The sequence below is a fragment of the Oncorhynchus clarkii genome, chromosome 12 (genome assembly GCF_045791955.1).
Source record: "Oncorhynchus clarkii lewisi isolate Uvic-CL-2024 chromosome 12, UVic_Ocla_1.0, whole genome shotgun sequence".
NCBI classification, from domain to species: Eukaryota; Metazoa; Chordata; class Actinopteri; order Salmoniformes; family Salmonidae; genus Oncorhynchus; species Oncorhynchus clarkii.
Genome location: NC_092158.1, coordinates 69,186,070 through 69,209,257, shown reverse-complemented (window position 1 = coordinate 69,209,257; position 23,188 = coordinate 69,186,070). Strand labels below are relative to the sequence as shown.

Sequence of the window (23,188 nt, the reverse complement as noted above, 5' to 3'; positions counted from 1 at the left end):
GTGGTCACTATGCCGAGGTCAGGATAAATAGGGTACGGTGAGTGTGACACGGGTTTGGTAGTGTCTCCTTTCTCCTCACTATACCGCCTAGCCTTTACCCACAATCTCTCTCTCTCTCTCTGCCTGCACTCCCCTTTTCATTGACACTCTTGCTTCTTCTTTCTTTCTTCCATCTTGTCTTTCATCTTATCACCTCTCTCCCCTCCTCTTTCCTCCCTCTCGCTGAGTTGGATTAGGGGCTGTAAATCTCACTCTGTAATTGGAAAGCATGTGCTGGCCGAGCTTTAATAGGATATGATATGTGCTCAGAGCAGAGGCCCAGTGAGCGAGGAGCGCTAGCTGCTCCAGGGAACCATCTGTTACCTACAGATAGTCAAGGCTGGACGAGCCCTCTGTGCTGATATAGGATATAGGGAGGGGGACGTAGACACACAAACTCACCTCCCCTTAAGTCTTACAACTAGGGCAAGCCACGGGTCAAGCTGAAGGTAGAGAGGTCACAGAGAGAGAGACCAAGGGAGATAAGCATGTAAATAAATCAACTGAGGTAACGATGAAAAAAAAGGCAAGGGAATAAACAATGACTGCAACTTAAATCTTCTGATCTTTTCCTAGTAGAGAAAGTAGGACTGTGCTCTGTGTGTCCTTCCGTGCCACCCATAGTGATGAGTCCTGCTGTGGGGCCCGGTGTTGACAAATCAGTACAAGACCCTCTAGCTGTGCGACTGCCTTTCTTCTGTCAGTGTGTGTGTCTTTGTGCCTGTGAGTGATGTGTGTGTGTGTGTGTGTGTGTGCATGTGTGTGTGTGTCAAGCAGGCCCTACCCCAGGCAGACGATGGCCAGTACAGCTACCATCTAGCCAAACAGGACATTTCTCCTTCTCCTCCAGGCATTGTGAACAAATTGAGCAATCTCAAACACGCCCTGTCTGAAACAACATTCAAGCCTCTGCTCATCCCGTAACCCGGGTGTATCCCGGTTATTTAAGCAATATCGCCCGAGGAGGTGTGGTATATGGCCAATATACCGCGGCTAAGGGCTGTTCATACGCATCGTGGAGTGCCTGAATACAGCCCGTAGCCGTGTTATATTGGCCATATACTACAAACCCCTGAGGTGCTTTATTACTATTATAAACTGTTTACCAGCGTAATTAGAGATGTAAAAATAAATGTGTTGTCATACCCGTGATATATGGTCTGATATACCACAGCTGTCAGCCAATCAGCATTCAGGGCGCTAACCCCCCACTTTATAATTCTGTATTAGTATTGTACTGTTAGACATTTACTGCACTGTTGGACCATGGAACAAAAGCATTTAGCTGCGCCGGCTTTAGCATCTGCTAATATGTGTACACGACAAATAAACTTTGATTTGAGAGCAGTGTGAAATTGTCTTTCGGGAATTAGGAAACCTGTTAATTCCTTAGATGTAATCTCACAGACAAATAATGCAAGACCTTTAGGGAAAGGGGATACCTCATTCCTCATTTAACCCAACCCCTCTGAATCAGAGAGGTGCGGAGGGCTGCCTTAATCGACATCCACATCGTTGGCACCCGGGGAACAGTGGGTTAACTGTCTAGCCCAGGGGCAGAACGACAGATTTTTTACCTTGTCAGCTCAGGGATTCAATCCTGCAACCTTTCGGTTACTGGCCCAACGCTCCTACCCGCCAGGCTACCTGCTTTACCCAGTTATGACAATGCCTGTCTATTGTCCTGTTGATTTGAAGTGTGAGTGTAAGATGCCGTATACGCTGTCACAAGTGACTTTCCCATGAGCAACTATGCACAGACTTCACCGTCATGATATTGGATGAAGGCAGGGAGATAGGACCATTCTCATTCCTTCCATTGACCATGGACATGTTCAGCTTGATTAGACTAATTAGGAATCTGTCCCCAAGCAGCTTGTATTACTATGTGAGGGATCATTGTCACAGAGAGAGAGTGCAGCGGCATCAGCAACCTTAATAATAATAATGCATGGTACTTATATACCGCTTTTCAAGGACCCAAAGTGTCTTCACAAACACCAGACTAAGCAGAAGGACGGAGAAACACGGCGGTTCAATAGAAGGTTTATATCCCCCATATCCGAGGGACGAGGTTTTCAGGAAGGCCTATTACCCGGATGAGGCACCTCTTCAGTGAGAGAGAGAGGAGAGAGTGATTGAAAGAGAATAGCAGACACAGGGATATGGCAGTGGTTGGTCTGTAAGAGGTGAAAATGAAAGCTCCTCCTCATCTCCGTGAGATACGGTCACCTCTGGTGAACTGGCGTCGGCTGCCCTGCTTTGATGTGGCAGCCGTGGTAACAGAGAAATGGACAGGGCCCAAAGGACAGAGAGACTCACTACAGCAGGGGAAGCTGAAGGAAACTGACCTGATTGCTGCTACTGTGTGTGTGTGTGTTTGATGTAAGAAGGGGAACATTCCCTACAAGAATTGGTCCTACAGGTCATAAAACAGTATGTTAGAAATGTCCACCTCATTAGTCGGCTCGGAGGCCTGTACTTGGGACTTCTAATTAGCATAGACTGAAGTCCTGCATTACTAGTCCTATGTCATGTACATGTTGTTATTTTGCATGTTGTGTTTTGAGATGTCATACATGCTATTACACCCCCTATCGATTCAGAGTGTTTGATATGTCATTTGTGAGCACTGTCAGTAACTGTTATTCCTATTAGCATTTGTAAACAGTGAACTGCATGGACAGACAGACTAGACTACACTAATCAACTCTGAAGGGACGTCACATTACTGTGATGGCGCTAATTAGAAAATCCTTTCGTTATCAGTCTCTGTGGGGTCAGTCACTAACTCGATGGCCCATATTTCTTTCTCTCTCTCTCTCTCTCTTTCTTTCTTTGTTTCTTTCTTTCTCTTTCTCCGTTTTTCCGTGAGCATTCCGTAATCAGGTCTTTGTTTCTCACAGTGCTGGTAGATGTGATAAAAACTATTTCAGGAACGCACTTCCCTAATCCCCACCCGTAAGCTGGCCATGTTTCCGTGGAAACTCCAAGTGACTGAAAGTGTCTACTGGAGGCAGGTTTCCGGAACCGCCATGACTCCTCCTGTCTATTTAAACCCTTTCTTCCCTCCCTGAGTACTGTCATCTGCAGACTCCAGACTGGGATTACGTCCCAAATGACACCCTTAATCCCTGTGTAGTGTACTACTTTTGACCAGAGGCACTATGCAAGGAGTGCACTATGTAGGGAATAGGGTGTAATTTGTAGTAGTGCACTATGTAGGGAATAGGATGCAATTTGGGACACGTATTATCTTGAAGTACATTACCGAGTAGAGTCTGTGGGGGTTGGGGTTGAGGGGGCAACAGGTAGAAAGGTAATTGTTTATCTGGCAGTCGGTTGAGTTCATAAAGGGGCAGTTCACAGGAGTACCATTGTGCCACATGAAAAGAAAGCCTGGGATGACAGATGAGCGTCATCGGCGTGGAGTCTCTCAGTCTCGCTCTCCTCTCTCCCCCACCCTGTCTCTTTGTCTCTCTCCCTCAGTGATTTGTAGTGTGGCCATCAGAACTTTGACAGCTGGCAACGGACACACTCCCACACTGCTTAGCGGTGGCATGCGAGTCCCTCAGCCTCCGCTCGATGCTGTTCCCTTTTCTTCCTGTGTGGGAAGGGGAGGTTGAGGGTGTGGCTGGGTGACAGACTGTGACCTTATTTTTATTCTTTCTGTTTGAGTCTGTCGATGTTTACTTCACTGTGTGTGTGACGTGCAGTATGACCCTGGGAGTGACACTGTATGACACTAATGTATACACTGTTGCAGTGACTTGATGTGAATCTGGTCCAACCCAATCTGGACCATTTTGTCTATGTTATAAGTCAAGTTTGATTTGCAGTGCATTTCACACGTCTCAATACACTTTACAAAAAAACATGAGCTCTTCCTGAGTGTGTGGTCCCCTATATGGTGAAGTTCAATAGGTGTCCTTTGACCCCTGGGTGGTCTGATTTAACCCCGTTATCTCATTGTGTCTTCCTGAGATTATCTGGCTGTAACACTAGGTTAATACCTAAAAGAGGGCTTCTGACTGTCCTGCAATATACCGTTTACATAATCTACACTATACTGTACCCTACCTGTACAGTGTCTCTTCTGGTTTGATATGCTTTGTTCAACATTAGCAGTAGTTCCTGGTAATACGTTAGTGAAGATAAAGATTCAAATGAGTGGTAGTTGGACTACGTGCCAGTCCTGTTTAAGAATGTAAAAAATAAAGTTAGTGGAACTTTAAAGGAAATAGCAGTCAAAGGAGGCTGGTGGGGGGAGCTATAGGAGGACAGGGCTCATTGTAATGGCTGGAATGGAATTGCTGGAACAGAGTCTTAACATGTGGTCTCCGTATGTTTGATGTATTTGATACCGTTCCATTCAGTCCATTCCAGCTAGTACAATGAGCCGTCCTCCTATAGCTCCCCCCACCAGCCTCCTCTGATAGCAGGGATATTTCAAACCCAGACAGAACTTCCCCTTGAGAGTTGTTTAATTCCGCACCAGTTTAGTTTTATGTTGCTTATGAAACTACAGCAACTATGATGACGTGTATACTGAAGTAATAATACACAGAGAAGCATCAACGTTGCAGTTGTTAATATGTATATCATGACTGAGTACAATTCGTATTGTTTTTTTTGTTGTTTTTTTCCACTTGGTCCCCCTCTATGGTCATGCTTCTCCCTCTGTGGTCATTCCACCCCTTCAACAGTCTGTACTCTGCCTCCACACCAATGTATTTATTCATCACTGCCACAGTTGTCATTTACAGTGCCTTGCGAAAGTATTCGGCCCCCTTGAACTTTGCGACCTTTTGCCACATTTCAGGCTTCAAACATAAGGATATAAAACTGTATTTTTTTGTGAAGAATCAACAACAAGTGGGACACAATCATGAAGTGGAACGACATTTATTGGATATTTCAAACTTTTTTAACAAATCAAAAACTGAAAAATTGGGCGTGCAAAATTATTCAGCCCCCTTAAGTTAATACTTTGTAGTGCCACCTTTTGCTGCGATTACAGCTGTAAGTCGCTTGGGGTATGTCTTTATCAGTTTTGCACATCGAGAGACTGAAATTTTTTCCATTCCTCCTTGCAAAACTGCTCGAGCTCAGTGAGGTTGGATGGAGAACATTTGTGAACAACAGTTTTCAGTTCTTTCCACAGATTCTCAATTGGATTCAGGTCTGGACTTTGACTTGGCCATTCTAACACCTGGATATGTTTATTTTTGAACCATTCCATTGTAGATTTTGCTTTATGTTTTGGGTCATTGTCTTGTTGGAAGACAAATCTCCGTCCCAGTCTCAGGTCTTTTGCAGACTCCATCAGGTTTTCTTCCAGAATGGTCCTGTATTTGGCTCCATCCATCTTCCCATCAATTTTAACCATCTTCCCTGTCCCTGCTGAAGAAAAGCAGGCCCAAACCATGATGCTGCCACCACCATGTTTGACAGTGGGGATGGTGTGTTCAGCTGTGTTGCTTTTACGCCAAACATAACGTGTTGCATTGTTGCCAAAAGTTCAATTTTGGTTTCATCTGACCAGAGCACCTTCTTCCACATGTTTGGTGTGTCTCCCAGGTGGCTTGTGGCAAACTTTAAACAACACTTTTTATGGATATCTTTAAGAAATGGCTTTCTTGCCACTCTTCCATATAGGCCAGATTTGTGCAATATACGACTGATTGTTGTCCTATGGACAGAGTCTCCCACCTCAGCTGTAGATCTCTGCAGTTCATCCAGAGTGATCATGGCCCTCTTGGCTGCATCTCTGATCAGTCTTCTCCTTGTATGAGCTGAAAGTTTAGAGGGACGGCCAGGTCTTGGTAGATTTGCAGTGGTCTGATACTCCTTCCATTTCAATATTATCGCTTGCACAGTGCTCCTTGGGATGTTTAAAGCTTGGGAAATCTTTTTGTATCCAAATCCGGCTTTAAACTTCTTCACAACAGTATCTCGGACCTGCCTGGTGTGTTCCTTGTTCTTCATGATGCTCTCTGCGCTTTTAACGGACCTCTGAGACTATCACAGTGCAGGTGCATTTATACGGAGACTTGATTACACACAGGTGGATTGTATTTATCATCATTAGTCATTTAGGTCAACATTGGATCATTCAGAGATCCTCACTGAACTTCTGGAGAGAGTTTGCTGCACTGAAAGTAAAGGGGCTGAATAATTTTGCACGCCCAATTTTTCAGTTTTTGATTTGTTAAAAAAGTTTGAAATATCCAATAAATGTCGTTCCACTTCATGATTGTGTCCCACTTGTTGTTGATTCTTCACAAAAAAATACAGTTTTATATCCTTATGTTTGAAGCCTGAAATGTGGCAAAAGGTCGCAAAGTTCAAAGGGGCCGAATACTTTCGCAAGGCACTGTACTTGCGTACTATTGTTTGTACAGATGAACGTGATACCTTCAGGTGTTTGGAAATTTCTCCCTATGATGAATCAGACTTGTGGAGTTCTACAAAAAAACATCTGAGGTCTTGGCTGATTTATTTTGATTTTCCCATGATGTCAAGCAAAGAGGCACAGAGTTTGAAGGTAGGCCTTGAAATACATACACAGGTACACCTCCAATTGACTCAAATGATGCCAATTAGCCTATCAGAAGCTTCTAAAGCCAAAACATCATTTTCTGGAATTTTCCAATCTGTTTAAAAGCACAGTCAACTTAGTGTTTGTAAACTTCTGACCCATTGGAATTCTGATACAGTGAATTATAAGTGAAATTTTCTGCCTGTAAACAATTGCTGGAAAAATGACTTGTGTCATGCACAGTAGATGTCCTAACTGACTTGCCAAAACTATAGTTTGTTAACAAGAAATTTGTGGAGTGGTTGAAAAACGAGTTAATGACTTCAACCTAAGTGTATGTAAACTACATACAGTGTATATAATGCTATTTCTACTCTGATTTTTTTTTTTAGGACCATTTATTATTTTTATTTCACTTAGTCCTGCATGTTGGAACTCGAAGCTTAACATCTTCACTGAACCCTGCAATCACACCTGCAACCCTGTACATGTGACTATTACTGTAAACACTCTGAATCAGCCGTGGTGGAAGGATTGTACCCGAGGGATACAGTCCTCAGATGACTTTAAGACACAGGATAGCCTCTGTGTGTGCGCGTTTGATGAAAACCTGTGTGTGTGTGTGTGCATGCCTGCATATGTGCATGTGAGTGTGTGTCAGGCGTGATATTCTTGCCTGGGGTCCGGAGCCTCCTCCTGAGTCCAGTGACAGGTAGGCAGGGGGTATTTTAGGACGAAGTCAAGGCTCCCCAGTAGTTATGTCTACTCATGTTCATGTCGACCTGTCTGGGAAGGGATCTTCAATTTTACAACATGGCCACACTCTCATGGTGTATGGTATACCCACATCATGCACAAAATGTGTTGGGATATAGCAGAATGACTCCATCCGTAGAGAGCCGACTCTGTGATCCAAGCCAGTGTCTGATGTGGATCTAAATGAGACGTCAGTGATTGTTTTCAAGTGAAGTTCAACTTTTCCAGGACGGAAGCATTTGAATGAGAGGGGTGGGGGAACTGTGGAAAGGTCATCACAAACACGCACGCACAACCACACACACACACCATTGTGTTGTAGTTTTGTCATTGTTGCAGTGCTGAGAGAGAGAAGTGATCAGATAACTGTCATTGCTTTAACTCACCAGCCGATACTCACCTCTCCCTCGGTTTCCACTCTGTTGCCTTGGATATCATGGTGTCCAGTGTATGGCTGTTTGCATGGCAGCAGTATTGGGGATGTGGCTAGATTTACTATTGGTGTTCTTAGAAAGTGTTGTATAGTGCGTAGTCTGTTGATTTTACATCCAGTATAATTTTGGTATCGGTTTGTTGTTGATTTGACATCCAGTCTATTCTCAACTGTTCTCAATAGTTATCAAACTCTTCTCACCTCGTGTCACAACAGATGTGTAACGGTTGTTGGTGGAAGAAGGTGAGGACCAAGGTGCAGCGTGGTACGTGTCCATGATTTTTATTAGAACCGAACACTAGAACAGAAATTATCAAACCGGCACAAACGAAACAGCTCTATCTGGTGCAGCCACACAAAACAGAAAACAACTACCCAAAAAACACAGGTGGGGAAAAAGCTACCTAAGTATGATTCTCAATCAGAGACAACGATAGACAGCTGCCTCTGATTGAGAACCACACGCGCCAAACAACAAAGAAATACAAAACATAGAAACTGAACATAGAATGCCCGCCCTAGTCACACCCTGGCCGTGACAAGATGTTTGTAGCTCATGACTTAGAACAGGGGTACTTAAACTTTTCCAGCCTGGAACCCAAATTAGACATTTAGTGATCAGTCATTTCAAATGTTGCCATGGGGCGTAGAGAGAATTGAACGGTTTTAAAGCATGTTTTCTGCAATTCTACGAATCTTGCCATGGGGCGGGGAGGACATTTAGCAGGACATTTCATACAATTCTGCTCATTTTACAATGGGGCAGAGAGAAAAACATTTAAGTTTTACAGCTAATTCCCTGCAATTCCACCCACTTTGGGTCGCGACCCCTACTTTAAGAAAGGCTGACTTAGAGGGTGCAAAATCAAGTGGCATTTAACCGACACCTCAGAGCTACCAATGGGCCTGACGGAGGGAAAGGTCTGTGTGTTGGATGGAGAATAGCAGGAAGTAGTGGGCTACTGCCTACTGTATGTAGATGCTAAATTAGGCTTTGACTTCCCAGTAGTTGTGTTGTGGGGCAGGGCCTGATTTCTGTCACCACCATCTGATTTAACACCCATTTACACATTACACTACTGTAAATGTTTGCGCTTGGCATTGGCCATTTTTGATAGGTAGGCTATTGGCCTGCCTTGTCCAGGATCACACTGGATGATCTATGCTCAGCCTGCTCTTTGTTCAGGTTGCCAGGGAGATTTCTTATGTTTGGAATCTGTGTGTTTTTTTTTTGTTCCAGTACAATGGACCATAGATTAGGTTTCCAGGTTTTAGTTAGCAACCACATTGCTAGGCTTCATTATTGTGTATTTATCCGGTTTCTGCTAAGACGCTGGTCTGAAGACAACACATTCTGTCAGGCATGTCTGCATCGCCAAGGCCCACTGGCAAATCTATGTGAAGGAATCTAACCAATGGGCAGAATGTTTTAATTTGGTTACTAAGAGATAAAAGTGTACTGTGACACACTGTGGTGATACACCCAGAATGTACAGTATGAAGGGGGAAGGCTCTTACTCATAGCTATGTCTTCATATCATCATTGTGGCGGCAGGGTGGCCAAGTGGTTAGAGCGTTGGGCTAGTAACCGAAAGGTTGCAGGTTTGAATCCCCCAGCTGACAAGGTACAAATCTGTCATTCTGCCCCTGAACAAGGCAGTTAACCCACTGTTCCTGGGCTGTCATTGAAAATAAGAATTTGTTTTAACTGACTTGCCTAGTTAAATAAAGGTAATCAAAAAAATCATATAACAATAGAGGGATGGGCATAACTGACAGAAATCTCATTATAAGACTTCTTGTGTCTTGCACTGTGAATGAAAGGGGATAATTAAATCTAGTGTTTTCTCATTAGTCTTTGTTGGGTTTAATGTCTCGGAATCAACTAAAACCCTCTGGGCTATCTTCTTTCATTCTTAATGTACACAAGCTACTAACAGAGTGATACAGTACTGTTAACTGCATCTCTGTTTTGCGTCATTGGTCCCACACTGTTCTAGTTTCGGGAGACGTTTTCTGGTTTCGGTCACCTCGCCTTGTTATCATCATAACCAATAAAATCTATATTACGTCAGCTCTGATCATAAAAGCCTTTCTCTCAGTCCACCACCCATCATATCCGATAACTCTGTATTTATTCAATCCACTCCCTCATACCGTATGTGTGGGTAAAGGGGTGTGCGTGTGTGTCTGTGTTTGTGTGTGTATGTGGTGAAAGAGTCTGTATGGATACAAGTGTGTTCTCTATCTCAAATATGGATGGCCATTAAGTTCGGCCTTGACAGGTGTGTGTGTGTGTGCTCTTTGGTCATTTTTCATCTGTAAATGGGTTTTGGTTACCATGAGACAGAGCCGTTAGGTCACACAAGGCAATGTACACTCTGCCGTGTACTGTGTTTTCCTGGAAAATAATTGAATCACACACAGAATCAGATATTAGTCTTTGTTTCCCCCCTACTTCCTCCTGCATCTCTGCTGCCTGGTACGGTAGGAGCAACGCAGGGCTTGCCATCTGCCATCTGCCTAAGTCGCATCCCAAATGACACCCTATATTGACCAGAGCCAAAAGTAGTGCACTGTGTAGGGAATAAGGTGCCATTTGGGATGGGGCCCCTGTTGTGCGTGTGTTCCCTCTCTGCTCTAGCTGGAGGAGGAAATAGAAAGGTTGAGCGTATTCAGCCAACGCATACAGATGAGGACCCAGCTCCGCGGCTCGGGGTAAACAGGCCGAGGCAGTATTCTATCAAAGGCCTCCTGCTGGGTGTGCTGCTCCTCAAGCTGCTGTGAAGCTGCCAAACACATAGAGACCAGAGCAGATTGGGTTTAACAGCACCGTGGACAGGCATCACCACAACACGCTAAGATCAATGTGACGCCGAGTCCTCTTTGAAGAGACTGGTAATAAACTTGACCAGACACCACACTGACATTACGTGATGCAGTGAGTGGCGTTCGAGGTACGTCAGCAAGCGGACGACCGCGTACTTGTCTTTTGTCACGCGTATGACGCGATGCAGCTTTTCTACGTCTCTGTGACACAACCGGAGTGGTGAGCTAAAGCAAATGTCGCAATGACTATTCACCACTCAGCTCCAACACTGAACACTTTTGGTGTTTAGATTCCTGTGCTTTTGCAGATCAGATCGCCCAAGTGCTATTGGAACGCATGCTGTCAACCAGGGCCATTCCATTTATTTTCTGGAGGGCCCAAACACCTCAGATAATCTGTTTCTACCTGGCAGTTAAATTCACCCATCAGTCTCGGTCATCCCTGATTATAGGGGGGGAACATGCACACCAGAGGAGTAACTGGCCAAGGTTTAAGACTTCTGGTTAAGACCACAGGCTTTGACTCCCTAACCTTTGACCTTAACATAACAGGTCTGTTTCAGTATTGCAGGTTTGGGGTGTTTTGCAAAGTGTGTTTGGGGCACATGAAGCTGAGCTCATGACTTGCTGTATGTTTGTAGTGTTGTCTTTTTCTTTAGGGGGGGAGTCCAACATCCAGACTCCTGGCACACACGACAGTCCTGGGCCCAGAGATACATCCATGACCCCAGGAGACAGATCCACCACCCTCTTATCAACAACGACCCCAGTCTCCACTGAACCCAGCTCCGCCACCACAGACCGAGCCACCACCACCCAGGACCCCTCAACTGTCCACCCTAGCACTGATGGCACCTCACCCACAACAGCAGCCGTCTCTAAAACTAAAGAGGTCTCTACTACGACAGACCTGACCTCAACTTCTGATACGACAGAGTCTACGGGAGCAGTCGGCACCACTGCGACAGAAACAAGAACTATCCCGTCGGTCAGCACAGCAGAGATGACTTCCTCCCACAAGACCTCAGCGTACACTGTCACGTCCCCTGAGTCGACGGAAAAAGACAGTCAATCTACAGACAGTGGCATGACAACACCCACCACCACACCTGCCCTTAGCAGAGGGGTCTCTCCGTCTACCACGGAACATGCCGGAGCCTCCTCCTCTGTCACCACGGAGACAGGCCGTACCTCAAACACAACTCCAGACATTGTCCCAACCAGCAGTACCAAAGAGCCAGGCACACATGAAACAACAGCTATCAATACAGCTACCACAAATACAGGTACCAAAGACAGTGAGACCACAGGTACAGGGATCACAAAGTCCACCATCCCACCAACTGGTCAGACCTCTCTGTCTTCAACACGCCCCTCCTCCACTACAAAGGGCCCTGAGACCTCTCTCCCAGTAACAGAGGGTGGTACCCTGTCTCCTCTACTACAAAGGGCCCGTCCCAGTAACAGAGGGTGGTACCCTCCTCCACTACAAAGGGCCCTGAGACCTCTCTCCCAGTAACAGAGGGTGGTACCCTGTCTTCAACACGTCCCTCCTCTACTACAAAGGGCCCTGAGACCTCTCTCCCAGTATCACATAGTACCTTGCCCTCTACCTCGACCACCGCCAATACAGAGGGCTCCCAGGTCCCCACTACAAAGGGCCCTGAGACCTCTATCCCAGTGACTGATGGCGCCACGTCCTCAACCCCCACAGCTACCATTACAGGGAGCCCTCATACAGACAAAACCACTGGAACACAGGGGACTACCGATTCTACAACCACAGCTGACACTCCAGCCTTGCCCCCCACCTCCGGCTCTTCCTCCAGCCCACCCTCTCCAGGCTCAACCCAAACGCCCGGCAGCAGCACTGAGGCCCCCATAGACACCTCCACCACCACCCCTGCCACCTCACCCACCATCACACCTACAGGAGGTATGTTTTAAAATGGAATTGTCCGTGTCTGATGTTGTAAACATGATTGTGTCTGTGTTATGTCTGAAGGAGGACTAAATATAATGCAGCAAACTGATTAAAAACAAAGATATTATCTTCACTGTGAGATGTTAATCAATGTTGAAACTTCCTATCTAATTTCATCTTTGTTTGTCTTCTTTCCTTCTTCTTCTTTTTTTTTTTACCACAGAAACCTCTGAACAACCAACTAGCAAAACTAGTGAGAGCCCACTTCCTCCTTTCCACACCTCCACCTCCCCTACCAGTGGAATCACCACCCAGCCAGAGTCAGCCATCACTGCTACCACATCCCTGCCTCCACCCATCTCCATAGTGTGTCCCTCCACTCCCTGTCCGTACGATAGCATCTGTCTCAATGGCACCTGCCAGTGTGTGTCTGGGACCTTCCTCTTAGAGGGCCGCTGTGTACAAGGTCAGTGCTAGTTGTTGGTGTTATAATGAAGACAATGATGGTGCTGATGCTGAGGATGATGCGGATGGTGGCGGTGGGGATGATGGTGATGATGATGAAAATATTAGTATTGATGACGACTCCTTTTTCCCCCCTTCATTTTCAGCCCAAGTGTTCTCTGGAGACCTGCATCTCAACCAGACATTTCAGGATGAAATGAGCAACCGGTCATCAGTCATATTTCAGCAAACAGCAGCCAGGATCTCAGAGGCAGTAGGTCCCTGAGTCACAAAGCCCAGTAGTTAGTGTGTTGTCCTCTCAGAGCTACAGAGTGGGACAATAATCCTCTCTTATCTTCTTTTTAGTTGAGAAGAGCCTTGGAAAACGAGTCTGGATACAGCCAAACTGATGTGGTGCTGCTTAGGTGAGATTCTCTACGCTACATTGTCAAGAATGGTTGATATCCAATGTATATCCCACTGGTGTAATGTCAACAACTTTTCCACGTTAGTTCAGCGTACTTTCATTGAGATAACGTGGAAACAACGTTGATTCAACAAGTGTGTGCCCAGTGGGATTTGTTGTGATGACCAGGACATTGGTTTGACCATAGACCATAGACCACAGCTGGCTTGTAAATGGTGATTACGTATGGTCTTTGTGACCCTACAGGCAAGGCAGTGTGATCGCGACCGTGAACAACGTGTTTAAACTAGGCTCCAGTGCCACCCAGACTTCGACCAATGGCGCTATAGAGAAAGCCATACAAGCCTGTGGCACGACCTGTGGGACTATACTGGAAAGAGCTGCATTTACCGGTGGGCACTGTGCAATACTTCTTCAACCTGTGTAGAAGGAGATTCTTGCTACCTGAGAGCTTTAACCAGACGTTCTATTCATAGAAAATAATAGATAGATAGGTACTTTATTATACCAGAGGAGAATGTCATGTCAAACAACAGTAGACAGAAATACTGACATTCTCCTACTCTGTAGCTATTAAAAAGTCCCATAAAACATGGAGTACCGTTACATAGTGTCCCTATCCTGACGGGTGTGTCCCTATCCTTTTCCCAGCCACTGACCTATGTGATCAGGCCCCCCAACCGTGTGATGTCCGCTCTACTACGTGCGAGTACAAAGAAGATGGAGTGACCAGATGCTCCTGTAAGGCTGGCTACATCAACAGCTTCTACTCAAACCAAAGCTGCACAGGTGAGTACAAACCTGTCTCCAATGGTTCCATGCTCATTGAAAGGTCATTCACGATAGGAGTCGGTGATTATGTGTTTTGGTGGAGTCTTTGTGGTTGTACGCACTGAGTGCATTGAAATGTTACACAAGACACACGATAACAGCTTAGCTACTGTATAATGGAGCTGCTGAACACATTCCATTTGATAGAGGGGAAAGATTAAAGGAGACACAGACAGACACAGACCGACTCAGAGCAAGGTCAAGTACACTTGGCTTAGCTTCAGTGTGAGGAAAATGGGAATGTTGCCGTCAAAAGAATGCATTTGCGTGTGTGTGTGTGTGTGTGTGTGTGTGTGTGTGTGTGTGTGTGAGAGAGAGAGACAGAGACAAAGAAATAGCGAGATAGAGAGAGAGAGATTTTTATTGTTTAATTCACTTGTATTTATTATCTAGTTCACTTGCTTCGGTAATGTTAACATGTTTGGCCAATAAAGCCCTTGAATTGAATTGAATTGAATTGAGAGAGAAAGAGAACACAAATAGACCCCACAGAGCGCCAGGACAGCAACACAATTAGACCCAAACAAATCATGAGAAAACAAAAAGACAATTACTTGACACACTGGAAATATATATATATATATTTAAACAGAGCAAACTGGAGCAAACTATTTGGCCCTTATCAGAGAGTACACCGTGGCAGAATACCTGACCACTGTGACTGACCCAATATTAAGGAAAGCTTTGACTATGTACAGACTCAGTGAGCATAGCCTTGCTATTGGGAAAAGGTGTCTCAAGAGAAGACAGGCTATGTGTACACTGCCCACAAAATGAGGTGGAAACTGAGTTGCACTTCCTAACCTCCTGCCAAATGTATGACCATATTAGAGACACATATTTCCCTCAGAATACACAGATACACAATGAATTCACAAACAAACCAAATGTTGATAAACTCCCATATCTATTGGGTGAACATTGAAATTGAAATTGAATTTAGACAGAGAGGGAGAGAGAGAGAGAGGGTCAAGTGCTGTGTAGACGTTTCTCCTCTCTGACCCACAGCACACTATGTCTCTTTAATGTATTTGTCTGCAAAGGGGTCGTTGCCCTGGAAACCAGTTGAAGAATCATGGTCGCTATCTGCCGGGGGCTGGATTAGTTTTGTCCAGCGGGGAAGTTATGGGATGGGGTGAACTACTAAACATAGATGACTCTGCTCCCCACAGCGCCATGTTAAACTACACATACTGTGTAGCCTGTTCCTCAAATCTAAAATTGTACGCACTGATGTTACAACATATATTAACTTCTCTTAGAAGCAAGTGTTTATTATGTGGCTTATTGAGCAAACATTGGTGAGCTTCACCTGTTCTCTTCTGTGATAGCAGAGCTACAGTACACAGAGTGGCTGTTAAGATCACAGTGTTCCCATGTTAGTTCCGCTCTGTGAAACTGTGACATCACTGTCTCCATAGAGATCCGATAATTCACATGGTTCTGTATGTAATTCAATGGCTGCCTCTCACCTATGTTTCCTCTTTCTCCATAGCCTGTCCCAGTGGTCAAAGGTCAGAGGGAGACACATGTGTGCCGTGAGTATTTTAATTTAATATATTTTTGTTTGGTTGAGACAGGCAGAGATCCCCTTTTAATATTGCATTAAAGCATTGTAGATAGCACCAAGTAGATAGCTACTAGCGCCCCCTTGTGCCCTCACTGTGTAATTGCACCAGGAACAACTGTCACCTAAGACAATGTATTGTGGTTAGATATGAAATGTGTATCATGTTTGCTATTATTGTTCTATTCCAGATGCCCGTTTGGCTACGCTGGATTCAACTGCACTGACTGTATGTTGCACTAAAGCTCCTCTTTCCTAACCAAATGGGTCCAGAGATTTGATAAAAGTTAGTATGGTGTTTGTATTTCCCGGTTATCTGAAGTGTGTTCATGTATCTCTCTCTGTGTAGCGGCTCTGTTGGCAGTGGTGGTCATCGCCTGTGTACTGGGGGGAGTCCTTCTCATCATGCTGCTGGCCTTGTTTGCATATTGCTGCTGGTAAGAATATAATACCCTTCTCTCCCTCCACTCCTCTCCCCTCCTCCTGTTCCTTCTCTCCTGTTCCTTCTCTCCTCTCCCTTCTCTCCTTTCCCTCCTATCCCTTCTCTCCTCTCCCTCACCCTCCTCTCCTCTCAGTCCTCTCCCTTCTTTCCCTCCTCTCCTCTCAGTCCTCTCCCTCTCCCTTCTCTCCTCTCCTGTCCTTTCTCCCCTCTCCCTTCTCTCCTCTCCTGTCCTTTCTCCCCTCTCCCTTTTCTCATCTACCTTCTCTCCTCTCAGTCCTCTCCCTTCTCTCCTCTCCTGTCCTTTCTCCCCTCTCCCTTTTCTCCTCTACCTTCTCTCCTCTCCCTCCTCTCCTCTCAGTCCTCTCCCTTCTCTCTTCTCCTGTCCTTTCTCCCCTCTCCCTTTTCTCCTCTACCTTCTCTCCTCTCCCTCCTCTCCTCTCAGTCCTCTCCCTTCTCTCCCTCCTCTCCTCTCAGTCCCCTCCCTTCTCTCCTCTCCTGTCCTTTCTCCCCTCTCCCTTCTCTCCTGTCCTTTCTCTCCTCTCCCTTTTCTCCTCTCCCTTCTCTCCTCTCCCTCCTGTCCTCTCAGTCCTCTCCCTTCTCTCCTCTTCTGTCCTTTCTCTCCTCTCCCTACTCTCCTCTCCTCTCCTCTCCTCTCCTCTCCTCTCCTCTCCTCTCCTCTCCTCTCCTCTCCTGCCAAGCCCTAACCTCCATTCACACTGCCCCTCATCAGAGGCCTACCACCCTCCTCTAACCATTACTCTGTCAAGTCTTAGCTGCACCCCTGGTTCTACACCGACCCTACAAAATATTGGCGTTATTTCTCTCACCAGAGTGTATCATCAGAGAATCTTACTGATATAGGGCTGTGCATTTACATGGTCCTATCTGTGTGTCTTGGAGGTACCGGTCGCAGTCAGTGAAGAAGCCTTCAGCAGAGTTCAGCAGCCCGTACCCTGTGGAGGACTTCCAGGGCCCCTGGTCCACCACCCAGGGCATCACCCCGATCCCCCGGGCCAGCACCAACTGGGCTTCAGCCCCCATGGAGATGACCGAAGGGGGCAGCACACACCACCTGGTCGACATGAAGCCCCACACCAACGGAGCGGTGAGTCACTTGTGATTAAGCCTGTGTTCTTCTGACCACATGGAGACTTACTACAAGATACACCTCCTGCTTGTGCATTGCCCCAAATTGTAATTGTCCTGTCTGCTTTCCTCTCCCTGCTGTTGTCCTCTGGAAACCTAATGGGCTAACTCAAAGACCTTCTCTGTCTTGTGTAACATATTTAAGGAGTTTTGAGATTTTGTCTCCTTAAATGCTGTGTTGCTCCTTGTTATTTAACCCCTATATTACACGCCAAAATCGTATGTAATATTTGATTTACTTTTTTTGTGCCATAACTGTACTTGTCGTAGTGGAGAGTTAATGTTTGCTAGTGTTTATGTTTGCTAGTTAGTTAGCATGTATGTGCTCCCTTCCCTTCCTTGCCTGACTCCCGGTGTGTTGCTTTAGGGATTCCACATCCTGCCTAAACGGGGGAAGAAGGTAAGGTTCTAAGTCTAGTAATGCTTTGCTTTCCCTCTCCTTACTAAGCCTATAACCTCTGTTGATGATTTGACTAAATCTACCCTGTCCTTTGACCTGGTGATGGGAAAGACCGAAACTTCATGAACGCTTGGTTCATGAACGCAGTCAATAGCTTCCAGTATCTTATGTGATCCACCATTTGGTTTAGGAGGAAAGTAACTCTTATTGGGTTTCAATAGTCCATCATATACGTTCATGAAGGCTCAGTTTTGACATCTTCATTTCATGTATGTGTGTTTGTGTGCGTGCCTGCATGTGTCTGTGTGTGTGTCTGCATCTGCGTGTGTGTCTAGCACGATCTCTGACATTCCCGCCTGTCAATGTTTCAGACCGGGTCGTATGACCTGACCTCAGACAGCATGAACACGTTCAAGGGGAAGAACCAGTCTCGCTACTCCTACCTGGTGCAGGGCCACGAGAACCCTTACTTCATACCTGCAGATGACAGGAGACCCGTATGAGAACCTCAGCGACGTCTGGAGGCAAGGGCCCGTATCCACACAGCGTCTCAGAGCAGAAATGCTGATCTAGGATCATTTTTGCCTTCTTAAATCATAATGACTAAAAAGGGGAGACCTGATCCTGGATCAGCAATCCTACTCTTAGATGCTTTGTTAATATTTGCTGTTGAGAGGAGACAAGGACGGGTTAGAGAGAGGAGGGAAGGCTACAGGGAAGATATGGGGAGGGGGGGGGGGTGTATCGGACAAAAATGGCTGAAGATCAAATTGAGAAGTCACTGACTTCTAGTAACTCTGGGTATAGGTACATCTTATCACTGTATTCGTGTTGAACTATGTACAACTGTGTGTATACCTTTTCATCAGGATGTTCGGATAGATGCCATGTACTGTGTAGGGCATCAGTAGTAATTCGTGGTTTTACAGTCCTTCAAGGACTGGAATCCTTCACGGTTTAACGGCACGACTACAAGGGACTTGACAGCAGGGTTTTAAATATGTACTTCTTGAATCCATTCTCAAAATCAGCTTTATGATTCACAACGATCTGGGGTCAAACATTCACTGACTTCCCAGGGATTCTCTTCAATAACTGACACCACCAAAGAGGATTGTGAACACTATAAATTCATGTTTTTACTTTTGAAATGTTCCCGTTCATCTGGTCATAGTCTTTATCCTGTTCTGCAATACAAAGAGAGGATTCTGAATAATATTTGTAAAAAAAAAAAAAAGTAATATTATGTTTTATTTGTGTCTATTAGGCTGCGTTTTAGACTGGCAGCCCAAATCCTATATTTTTTTTCTCACTAATTGGTATTTTGAAATAATTTCTGGTTGGTCAAAAGACCAATTAGTGGGAAGAAAAAGGTCGGAATTGGACTGCCTTAAACACAGCCTTATTGAATGAAGACTGAGCTGAATATAGCTTGTCATAGCCAGTAGGTGTGGCCATTGTTCAGGGACAAGCTTTTCATGTCTTTTCTCTCTACAGTATGCGGGTCCTTTTTATTTTTTTTATTTTTTTATTTCACCTTTATTTAACCAGGTAGGCCAGTTGAGAACAAGTTCTCATTTACAACTGCGACCTGGCCAAGATAAAGCAAAGCAGTGTGACACAGACAACGACACAGAGTTACACATGGAATAAACAATAAACAAGCCAATAACACAATAAACAAGTCAATGACACAGTAGAAAAAAAAGAAAGTCTATATGAAGTGTGTGCAAAAGGAGGTAGGCAATAAATAGGCCCTAGGAGCGAATAATTACAATTTAGCAGATTAACACTAAGGTGATAAATGAGCAGATGATGATGTGCAAGTAGAGATACTGGTGTGCAAAAGAGCAGAAAAGTACATTAAAAACAGTATGGGGATGAGGTAGGTAGATTGGGTGGGCTATTTACAGATGGACTATGCACAGCTGCAGCGATCGGTTACAGTTAGTTAAATTACCTGTATGTCTATGTCTTATTGAAGAGATTACTGATAGATTTTATTGATGATGGGTTATTCTGCATTGTAGTGTCTGCGCTCTCATAATCAACGTAGTATTTGAAAGTGATTCATCCCTTGCTAATTGCACGGAATTATGTATTGCGTTTCACTACATGTGATTTGTTTGAGTGGGGGGAATCATAGACACATTCTCAGCGAGAGCAAATTTATTTGAGTATTTTATACTTTAGGATTGAATGTGTTTTCATGAGGAGAGCTGTGTGAATGAATGGCTGAAGGAGCTGGATCCCTAGGTCAGGGGTTTATACAGTAAAGGGATATTTTGTTTGAGTCTTGTCTGGAGCTGATAGACCTACTCTACAGTCTATTAGTCTGGCCTGGAGCTGATAGACCTACTCTACAGTCTATTAGTCTGGCCTGGAGCTGATAGACCTACTCTACAGTCTATTAGTCTGGCCTGGAGCTGATAGACCTACTCTACAGTCTATTAGTCTGGCCTGGAGCGGAGTAGGCCTACATTTTTTGTTATTAATACCTTCCCTGCTGAAGCTGTCTGCATCTGCAAACGTGCCTGTTTCGATTGGTCTTTTTGAAGAATTAGGAAAATTATGCAAAAGAAAGCTCTCGACAAAGCTTGTTCTCGGATGTGCCAATTACGATGTCTATACAGTTTCCGCAAAAATATGATGTATCTGGAAGTCGTTCATGTGTCTGTGTGTATTTGTGAGTATGTGTGTCATGGAGACAGTGCACTATTTTCTAAATGTACATACAACTTTTGTAAATTAAATGTCTTACTGCAGAGAATGTAAGTGCGATGAAAATAAATACATTTAAACACACAATGTGCCTTTTCCTTATGTTATCATGCAGAAAAATGTTAATAAACATTGGTGGATGTATCTGTGTATTGTCCACAGTGGATGTATCTGTGTATTGTCCACAGTAGATGTATCTGTGTATTGTCCACAGTGGATGTATCTGTGTATTGTCCACAGTAGATGTATCTGTGTATTGTCCACAGTAGATGTATCTGTGTATTGTCCACAGTGGATGTATCTGTGTATTGTCCACAGTGGATGTATCTGTGTATTGTCCACAGTAGATGTATCTGTGTATTGTCCACAGTAGATGTATCTGTGTATTGTCCACAGTGGATGTATCTGTGTATTGTCCACAGTAGATGTATCTGTGTATTGTCCACAGTAGATGTATCTGTGTATTGTCCACAGTGGATGTATCTGTGTATTGTCCACAGTGGATGTATCTGTGTATTGTCCACAGTGGATGTATCTGTGTATTGTCCACAGTAGATGTATCTGTGTATTGTCCACAGTAGATGTATCTGTGTATTGTCCACAGTGGATGTATCTGTGTATTGTCCACAGTGGATGTATCTGTGTATTGTCCACAGTAGATGTATCTGTGTATTGTCCACAGTAGATGTATCTGTGTATTGTCCACAGTGGATGTATCTGTGTATTGTCCACAGTAGATGTATCTGTGTATTGTCCACAGTAGATGTATCTGTGTATTGTCCACAGTGGATGTATCTGTGTATTGTCCACAGTGGATGTATCTGTGTATTGTCCACAGTAGATTTATCTGTGTATTGTCCACAGTAGATGTATCTGTGTATTGTCCACAGTGGATGTATCTGTGTATTGTCCACAGTAGATGTAACTGTGTATTGTCCACAGTAGATGTAACTGTGTATTGTCCACAGTAGATGTATCTGTGTATTGTCCACAGTAGATGTATCTGTGTATTGTCCACAGTAGATGTATCTGTGTATTGTCCACAGTAGATGTATCTGTGTATTGTCCACAGTAGATGTATCTGTGTATTGTCCACAGTAGATGTATCTGTGTATTGTCCACAGTAGATTTATCTGTGTATTGTCCACAGTAGATGTATCTGTGTATTGTCCACAGTGGATGTATCTGTGTATTGTCCACAGTGGATGTATCTGTGTATTGTTCACAGTGGATGTATCTGTGTATTGTCCACAGGTGACGAAGGAAATTCGTCTTTTTGCTCTGATCCCAACAACTTCCCTAGACGACCAACAAACACACGACACACATTGTTGAGAGGAGCACAGGGTCAGTCAGTCGCAGTGCAGAGCTCTTGGAGCCTTGCCTACTACACTTGAATCAAGTTTGAGGAATTAGGAAATCCTAGGATGTCTGCATCCAATTCAACCCATTGCATAGCCGGAAAGACAGAGCTCTATGTTAGTGCTGATAATCCATGGTAACACAGTGTGTAGCAGAGGAAGGTGGAGTGGATTTGGATTTGGCCCATATGGACAGTGTTGGAATTGACCCATCCTGCTGGTCCAAATAAATCTCCACTAAATTCATCAGAGGGTAGAGGCTCAGCTCTGACCTTGTTTAGGAAGAGTGCACTGCAGATGCCAGATGTGCTTTCATGGAGATTTCATAGCAAAGCTATCAGATACTGTATCATTTGGTGTGAGGCAACTCACCTCGATCCAGATTAGGGAAAATAGAGAGAAGGGAGAGGGACGGAGGACGGATCACCCTTTAAAGGCTCAAGCAATTCACTCAAACGTGAGCAGAGCAACTTCCTGCATTGATATTAATGCTTCTCGGTTTTCTACATTCTGTTCATACTGCAGGTTTGCATTTCTTCACACGGAAATGAGGAAGTACAGTGAAAACAGCATCTGCTGTGGTAAGATTTAGGCTCCAACTAATTGACGCTACCTAGAAAAGAATTTGGCAGTTTTTTTTCAGCAATACATTTGGACTGAATTTCAACGTGACTTCACTCTGCAGACTGCACCAGCCACAGCAGGGATGTAGGCCGACATATTGCATTTCACACCAGTCTATAAAAACCTGACTGGGTTGCCACACTGATCGCAGTGTGAAGGAGATCCTTCCCTACACATAGCCGTTCATATTATTGTTATGCTCACAGTGTTTCAACTAGCAGTCCTTTATTACACTGGCTGTACTACCTAGGTTGCATCCCAATAGGCACTATATTCCCTTCATGGTGCACCATTTCTGACCAGGGTCTCCATAGGGAATAGGGTGCCATTTGGGACACAGACGTTGTCACCCAGGACGGCCCGTCTCCAAAGTCCTGCTGTGGGAGGAGGGATGCCTGTGAATATTTGGCAAGCAGAATGACGTTGTGGCATTAGGACTTAGGAGTCGGATCCTCATATGCTCTTAAGGGCAAACAGGGATTCAGACTGGTGCTGGTAAAGCTGGCATTGAGCGGTCTTAATCTTGACTAGTGGGGCACCAGAGCACGCCCAGAAACCCACACATAGGGGGCTGAAATCAGGGGCTGGCGTATAAATCTCAATTTGCATCCCTGCTGTGACGAATGCATGTGTGTGTGTGTGTGTGTGTGTGTGTGTGTGTGTGTGTGTGTGTGTGTGTGTGTATCAGTGTGTGCATGTGTTA

General features: G+C 44.8%; 1 protein-coding gene across 1 annotated transcript; it reads left to right on the top strand.

The window, feature by feature from the left end:
- The first annotated feature begins 2,234 nt into the window (after positions 1-2,234).
- On the top strand, positions 2,235-18,380 carry LOC139422520 (mucin-13-like). The gene is made up of 14 exons (XM_071173678.1): positions 2,235-2,318; positions 7,986-8,034; positions 11,258-12,009; positions 12,066-12,534; positions 12,746-12,988; positions 13,134-13,240; positions 13,333-13,391; positions 13,640-13,785; positions 14,045-14,182; positions 15,720-15,762; positions 15,983-16,020; positions 16,141-16,228; positions 17,134-17,338; positions 18,151-18,380. Exons 1-14 carry the CDS (start codon positions 2,235-2,237, stop codon positions 18,280-18,282), a joined length of 2,553 nt encoding a protein of 850 aa, XP_071029779.1. The 3' UTR covers positions 18,283-18,380.
- Positions 18,381-23,188: the final 4,808 nt, after the last annotated feature.

Coding starts and splice junctions, on each gene's coding strand:
- LOC139422520 (XM_071173678.1), top strand. CDS start 2,235: ATGAAAGCTCCTCCTCATCTCCGTGAGATACGGTCACCTCTGGTGAAC. Junction 2,319..7,985: donor GCTTTGATGTGGCAGCCGTG/GTAACAGAGAAA, acceptor GTGTCACAACAG/ATGTGTAACGGTTGTTGGTG. Junction 12,989..13,133: donor AGAGGGCCGCTGTGTACAAG/GTCAGTGCTAGT, acceptor CTTCATTTTCAG/CCCAAGTGTTCTCTGGAGAC.